Raw genomic sequence first — 8,094 nt, 5'->3', positions numbered from 1 at the left:
AGCAAGCACCTAATTTGAGACAGTATTTAAACTATCTTGAGGGGATTTGGGCACCTCATTTTTTAGCTCCAGTCATCCTCAACAGTGAGTATCTGAACACAGCTAATTTGTCCAAACTATACTGCAGTAGGTGTAATAACTGATAACTTGCTGTGGCATTTGGCTGAGGTTTCAATGGGACAGAGGAGCCTTCTACCTCTCAGTTAATTTCAAACTTTCACTTGAAAATGTGGCATGGAGAATGGGCAGCAGGACCCACATCCCTTCCTATAGCAGACGCCAGCCACTTTCTACTCATACAGGAGGTGTTACAGTACTATACTTTGGTTTTGGAGGTCACTGTCTTTCAGAACAGGTTCATGCTGAATCCCGCCTATGCACCGTTCTTATACAGTTCTGATAATCATTCACTCCTAGAAATGCATCAATCTTTTTTCAATCCCACTTCACTTTATCCATTTGTAAGCGATTTGCAAGCCTCCTGTCTGCATGAAGCACTGGAATCTCCATCCTTGGAAGTTTTTAAGACTACGTTAGACAAATACTTGGAGCTGGTTTATGCAGGGGGCTGAGCTAGATGACCTGCAGTTCCTTCAAAACCTATTCTTTTATGATCCTTTATTCTCTGTGGTTCTTCCCACTTCTAGCCTCACTCATTCATTCTGGGATTATTTACTTTAAATGTTTGGAGCAATTAAAAAAAAACGTATAAGTTTATAAAAACAAGACATTAGGAAGAAAATTACAGAAACATGGAAGGTATTCTGGAAGATAAAAATACTTGCATTCATGCTCTTCTGCTGTCTCAGCCCCCATAGTCTCATATCCTATGTATTAGTAGCAGCAGATTCAGTTCAGTAACTGAAGGCAAATCTGAGTCAAGTTCTTGCAAATCAGACTTGTGTGAGTTAGTTCCAATAAAACACTGCAAGTGAGTCTCGACTGCACAAACAAGCTGCGAAAGGCCTGAGCCTTTAAAAGTAACATGGGCGTTATGTTCCAAAGAACAGCCAGTTTCGTTGCCTGTTGCTTCTTATTTTGATATTTTATAATAACAGAGCAAACCATTGAAATATGGTTTAAAATAGATTGAGTCTACTCTGAGCTATTCCAATACTGAGTGAAGTAAAAATGCTGACTCCTTACAGGTGCCCAAGGTGCTTTGCAAACTTTCATTCATGGAAGCCCCTTCCTAGAGCTGCGGACCAGATATCCAGAAAGCTTTGCTTCTGGATCCTTGCATTATTTGCTAAACTCTGTTAAGGATGTCAGAGAAAGCAGTGGCTAATCTTTTAGGAAGGAGGAAAAATAAAGTCTTTTTTTTAAATATGGTTAAAGAGATGATTTTGCCAGGATATTTTTTTAATATAAGGAACTCTGAATTTTCTCCTATAGTTTAAAATAATTTAAATATAATGCAGTGTATGCTCCTTCCCTCTCTGTGTTGTTGGAAAGGATTTCCCCCAATTACCTGGGTGAAAGCAAAAAAGGATAGGTCTTGCAAAGGGATGGAGAAGATGTACTTACCACTGTCCATGGTCTTGTGTCTGCTGATGTTGAAATTACTAGATGAAAGAGAACATCATAGACTCCGGTACAGTGCCACTGCACAGTATGTCCTGCCAAGAGCCCCTTTTGAGAGACTGTGTCTTTTATACTTCCTGAGTCCCCCTCCCCCCGCTTTAGCCTTCACTTTCTCTCAACAGATTGTACTACCTGCAGATGCTTCCTGGTACATCATGATAATGCTGCTGCAACTGGTGGCTGTTCCCCCCAGAAGAGCTTTCTGAAATGCCTCTAAATTAGCACCCAAAGACAGTGATTGTGGAAGTGGAGGGGGGTTTCCATTTTTCTACTACTTGTGCCCCTCCCCTGCCAGTGCATTTACAAAGAAATCTCCTAGGAGCCAAATACTACTAGGAGATGCACAAAACCCCTTTCTCCCTCACGTCCCCTCCACAATCTTTTCCTGGCTGAGCACTCTGGGAAGGGGAGAAAGGGGTTTTCCCTGGTTTGGGTTCAGTGAGAAAGTCAAAGAAATGTAAAGATCTCTGTGTAAGTTATCGTACGGGTACCAGCACCGTGGGGTACCACACCCCTCGTATCTGTTCTCAGTCTCTGAAAGATCAACAACTTCCATCTCAGGAAATGGATTTCTTCCACCTCTTCCTCCTCTGTAATTTGCATTCATGGTTGCTAACATATAGCAATAGATGTTGTGGAAACTGACAGTTTAGCCAACTCAAGAAAGGACTGGACAGTTCCTTGGAGGAAAAGGGCAGCAGTAGCTAGTGAGCATGGGAGTTAGGGATACAGCCTCTGAATCAGAACTTCCTGGACCTTAAATGGTGAAGGCTGCAAGTGAGAGAGGAACAGTGGAAAAACCCTTTATCATACCCAGTTCACTCTGTCTTTCAGCATCTACTCTGTACTACTACACAGAATAAATACTAGACAAGATGGACCTGTGGTCTGACCAAGTAAATGTCAGCTCTTACATGCTCTGTCTCTGAAGCTTGCTGTGCCTTCCTGCCCCTTTCTCACTGCCATGTCAGGGGCATGGTAGGTACATGGGAACACAGAACTGGAAGGGATTTATTGCATTCCCAAGTCCAGTCACCTGCTCTTGTGATAATCCATGTCATATACCGGTAACCTTGGTCCTAGACTGGTTAATTTCTATCTTCAAGCAGCTCGGGTTTCTGCCCCACTGCTCCAATTGAAAGGCTGTACTAGATCCTCCCTCCTCTAATGGTTAGAAACATCACTGGTTTCTAACTGAATATCTCTCCTTCTAGCCAAAGGATTACTTGACCACAGCTGCTCCTCTTAATGGGGCAGAGGTGTTGCAGGGGTGTGTGAAACTTGTACTTATTTCTAATGCTAATAAGAGACTGATTTTCCTAGAAAATTATCACGTAAGTTGTGGGTAGTGTGTCTTCACTTTACTCTAAGGTACCTACCAGTATATGGTGCTCCAAGTACTTCACAGTGGCCATGTCTACACAAGATGCTGACTGCACAGTAGTTATCACACAGTCATTTAGGACTTGTATGAAGAAGTACTATATGACTGTACAATAACCCGAGTTGCTTCACAGTAGCACTAGCGAATCCCTTTTTTGTGATGGTACTGCGCAGTAGTCTAATATTACTGCGCAGCAGCATCACGTCACAGTTTTTGTCATGTGATGCTACTGTGCAGTAGTATCAGGCTACTATACTGTCAGCATCTGGTGTTGACACAGCCAGTCTGTAGGGTCTGTCTCCCAGTAGTCCCTTGTCAGGTAGGTCAGTGATTTACCTCTGAACATATGGGCAACAAAGGCACAGAGGGCCAGATCCAGGAAGGGACATTGATGCTGCAGCTTTGAACATTGCAGTGTCTAACTTGTTGGTACCTGCTCTCCAAGCAACTTCTCTTTCCAGTACATGGGGAATTTAGAATGGGATCCAAGAAAGCACCTCTCTGAGCATAGAGCTGCATGGCTGGCCCTAAGCAAATTGAAATCCCAGCACTCTGGCATTTTGGGCACCTTCCTGGCACTCAGTTACCTGCATTTACTTGGGATTCAGAGCCCAGAGCCCTCTCCTGAAGGCTGGCATGTAGGTATCTCCTTGGAAGGACAGAGTTGTGGCTCACTCCCCTTTTATGTAAGGGTTATGTAGATAGAGCACTTACTCAGACTCAATTTCCTCTTTGATATGAGAGTTCAAATCATTACCTGCCACCTGCCAAAAGAGGGTCCTAACCACCAAACTACAGGCTGTTCTGAGAATCAAGCTGTTCTTTTCTCTATACCGTGCTGGTGAAACTGTCCCACTTTGTCTGAAACCCTTGAAGATTCAATGTGCCAGAAAAGACAGAGTGGCCTCATCCAGACATACAGACATGGGTGGTTTGTGGTGCTGCAGACCTTGTGCAGCACCACAGACTGCATGCCGAGTTCATGAAAATGTGCCCTGCGCTGCAGATTTGCATTGCAGGGGTAAATTTTTATCGGGAAATCCTGATAGCAAAAAATAATGGCACAAAAAAAGCAGTGCAACACATGCAAGACGAGCGTGCACCAGCAGGCACAGAAGCTCTGGCCAGAGAATCTCCACTACTGTAGTTATTCCCTGGCTCTTCCAGCACACCAGGAGCCAGGAGGAGCAGGGAAAGGGTAGTTTCCCTGTAGCAGGGCAGTTTGCTCCACACCAAAGTGCATGTGCAGGGGCGTGCACTATGGCAAAAGGAACTGCACAAATTTGTGCCATTACTATTTTTGCCACTGCAAGCACATATCCCTGCATGTGGGGACGCACCCAGTGAGGAAGAGAAAGCATGACCTTTTAGCCTAATAGCTTCTTTTCTGTTTCAAAAATGGATTATGCATTTTCCAGTTATGGCTCTATGTCAAATGCAGCGTGATCTGTTAAGCATGTTGTGGGAAGCCTGACTGGATAAAGCCCAAGGTGAGAGGTAAAGGAACATGTTGAGTCTGCACCTGATCGACTAGGTGGAACCTATGTGCCAAGCTGGTCAGCTGTGTCAAAAATGGAGGCTATTTGTGGAACTTGAAGGTGAAAAACAAGAGGCAGCAAAAGAGTAGCTTGTTTCAGAATCAGTTTTGGACTTTGACACCTAACTCCCTCTTGAAAAACCTAGACCTTTTATTTGTCTTGACCCAGAAAGAATAAATGAGTTACTTGTGGTCTCACAGCAGAGAACTAATTGAACCCAGGTTTGAGGCTAGGGTCTGCACCATTCTTCCCAATGAAGTGAAAACAAAAGAAAGAAAGAATCAGAATCTCATGTCTGATGCAGCTGATTCTTTCTCTGGAGAGGTGGAGGTAGGACTTGAAACCCTTGTAATTTTTCCCCTCTTCCTTCCACAGAATCCATGCTTTGACCTGATTCTTCCTTCTAGCTTCCTCCCTTCAGGGCATGTGAATGTCTTTATTGGCATAAGGTCCATGTAAAATACATTATTGGAGGCAAACTAGGCTCGAGCCTGTATAAAGCACCTATGGGAAGATTGTGCTGCTGTTGCCCACATTGTGCTTTCCTGTTCTTTGGCTATCTGGAAGGCTTTGCTCATTAAAGATGCCAGTTCAGCACTGTCATCTTCTAATTTTGCTATCTCAAATTCCTGTTGTACCTCACACAATGGTCTAAATTTATCCACAGTGTAATTCCACTGCTTTCAATGGAGTTACGCTACAGGTGAATTTGACTTAACAACCAGTGCCATCACACTAGTAAAGCCAGAAGATAGTTTCATAGTTTCATAGATTTAGGGTCGGAAGGGACCTAGTAGATCTTCTAGCCCGACCCCCCGCCAGGGCGGGAGAACAACAAAACCCCAAAACAAGAAATGGGACTCAAATGAGTCCAGCCAGGTAGGCATCCAGCCTCTTCTTAAAGACCCCCAGGGTAGGGGCCAGCACCACTTCCCTTGGAAGTTGGTTCCAGCTCCTAGCCGCCCTAACTGTGAAGTAGTTTTTGCGGATGTCCAATCTATACCTCCTCTCCATCAACTTGTGCCCATTACTCCTTGTTATGCCAGCGGGCGCTAGGGGAAACAGCGTCTCCCCCAAACCCTTCTGGTCCCCCCTAGTGAGTTTATAGACGGTCACCAGGTCCCCCCTCAGCCTTCTCTTGTGGAGGCTGAATAGGTTCAGGTCCCGCAGTCTCTCACTGTAGGGTCTGCCCTGTTGTCCCCGGATCATGCGGGTGGCCCTCCTCTGGACCCTCTCCATGTTGTCCACATCCCTCTTGAAATGGGGCGCACAGAACTGGACACAATACTCCAGCTGTGGCCTGACCAGCGTCGCGTAGAGGGGGAGGATCACCTCCTTGGCTCTACTCGAGATGCACCTGTGGATGCACGACAAGGTCCGGTTAGCCCTGCCAACCATGACCTCGCATTGTCGGCCCATGTTCATCTTGGAGTCAATAATGACTCCAAGATCTCTTTCTGCCTCCGTGCTCTCAAGTAGGGAGTTCCCCATTGTGTAAGTGTGCTGCTGGTTCCTACTGCCCAAGTGCAGCACCCTGCACTTGTCCGTATTGAAACGCATCCTGTTCCTGTTAGCCCACCCCTGTAACCTATCCAGATCCCTCTGCAATCTCTCACTCCCTGCTAGCGTGCTCACCTCCCCCCAAATTTTGGTGTCATCAGCGAATTTAAACAGGTTACTTTCCACCCCATCATCCAGATCGCTGATGAAGAAATTGAACAGCGCAGGCCCCAGGACCGAGCCCTGGGGGACTCCGCTACCCACCTCCCCCCAGGTCGAGTATGACCCATCCACCACCACCCTCTGAGTGCGACCCCTCAGCCAATCTGCAATCCATCTGACTGTGTAGGCATCTATGCCACAGTCGCCTAGTTTTTTAACTAGGATGGGGTGAGAGACGGTGTCAAAGGCCTTGCTGAAGTCCAGAAAGATATGCAAACCTGAGCTGTGATTTAGAGCAGTGGTCACCAACCAGTGGATCTTGATCCCCCAGTAGATCTCAGAGCCTCTTGGAGTCATTCCGAGGCTGGGGTGGGGGACTGAGTGCCCATGTGCATGCACATGTGTGCCCCATCCCAGGAAGTCAGTCTGTGGGGGAGGGAAGGGGCAGGGGCTAGATTGAGGACCCCATGGTGAGGGACAGTGCCACAGAGGCAGGAGCAGGGGTAAGTTGAGTGGGGCCCTGCCCTAGTGGAACTTACCTCCTGGGGAGGCGCGCCCCCAAATAATTTTTTCTCCCTCTGCCTCGATCTGCTCCCCCCTCTTCCCTTCCCAAAGACTTACCTGCTGGGAGGTGGGGGAGGAGGGGGTGGCAACACACAGTAGATCTTGGGTTGCTTTTAAATGCTAGAGGTGATCTACTGCTTACAAAGGTTGGAGACCACTGATTTAGAGGATGGCAGTGATTATATGACACCTTCCATTAGGACAGTAATTCTTAACTTATACCTCCTTGGTATAGCATAGAAATGATGGTGTCATCAAATGGTCAGCTATTACTGCAGCTATCTGTATTTGCAGCTCAGTATTGCCAACAATAGTAGACTACTCTCTGCATAAATATAAAGGTATATCCCAGTCATGGTCCAGTCATAAAGTAACAATTCATGTTAATAACAAGTGGTAAGTAGAGGTAACTGATAAGTGACTTGCAATAAGTTTATCCATCTTTCCTGCATCACTTGTGTTCTATTCTCATCAGAACCTGGTATAATGGAAGTCATAGTAACTAAGGGCCAGATCTAGAAACAGGACTTGGGTGGAATTTAGACACCAAAATCCAAAAACCCCTCTTCAGCTGCTGGTGCACTCTGAGGACACCTAAACTTTACAGGTGCCTCCATTTTCAACCTTTAAGTTCTTCAGGTGGCCTAAAGTTGTGCTTCTTCACACATGCAGAGATTCCTCGGTCTTGTTCTCATCTAAGCATCATCAGCATCCAGAACCAAAGTGTTCCTCTGCCTATGTTTTCTGAAGTTGTAGCTCTGAGAAACATGTTCAGAGCATACCAAACACTCACCAGCAGCACTGGGTCCCACATAAGGTGCAGAGACAGCCACTGTTTTTTTTGTCAGACAAGGTCATAGGAGGAGGGGATGCCAATGCTCTTTTTAATAATAGCCTTAATAATAGCCAGGCTGTCAGGGATTCATATACAGCTCCATTCTCAGTCCAGGGGACTCAGGCTCCCACTTCCCTAGTGGGGAAGTTGTCCTGACCCATGAGACAAGGGCTCTTTTCACCTCTCCCACTGGAGCTAAACCACTCTGCTGAAAATAATTTAAGATGCATTAAACCAAACAGAGCAAAGAAACTCTTCTAGATGCTACAGCCTGATGCTGTAGTCTACAGACTTAAGGTATTCATGTAGGAATGGGGAGTCCTGAGCTCCAGCTCCTGCTATAGGAATTATTTGTGTATTCTATGTGAAAGTCATTAGAGAAAACGCTTATAGACTAAAACCTGAGAATCCCCTTCTCAGTCACTGGCTTGGAAGGGAGGTGGTGCTCTCCCCTACCTAGGGGTTTCATAGTTTCATAGTAGTTAGGGGTCAGAAGGGACCTGAATAGATCATCTAGTCTGACCCCC

General features: G+C 45.9%; 1 protein-coding gene across 1 annotated transcript in view; it reads right to left on the bottom strand.

Moving 5' to 3' along the window:
- CCR7 (C-C motif chemokine receptor 7) overlaps window positions 1–1,641 on the bottom strand; it is a 28,343-nt gene extending 26,702 nt beyond the window's left edge. Inside the window, exon 1 of the mRNA XM_019506720.1 lies at window positions 1,528–1,641. Within this exon, the coding sequence (XP_019362265.1) occupies window positions 1,528–1,537 (10 nt within the window). The 5' untranslated portion in view covers window positions 1,538–1,641. The remainder of the gene's footprint in view (window positions 1–1,527) is intronic.
- Between the last annotated feature and the right edge of the window lie 6,453 nt (window positions 1,642–8,094).

The sequence above is a fragment of the Gavialis gangeticus genome, unplaced genomic scaffold, assembly GCF_001723915.1.
Source record: "Gavialis gangeticus isolate Ggan-Ray unplaced genomic scaffold, GavGan_comp1, whole genome shotgun sequence".
NCBI lineage: Eukaryota > Metazoa > Chordata > Crocodylia > Gavialidae > Gavialis > Gavialis gangeticus.
This window is presented reverse-complemented; position numbering and strand designations above follow the sequence as displayed.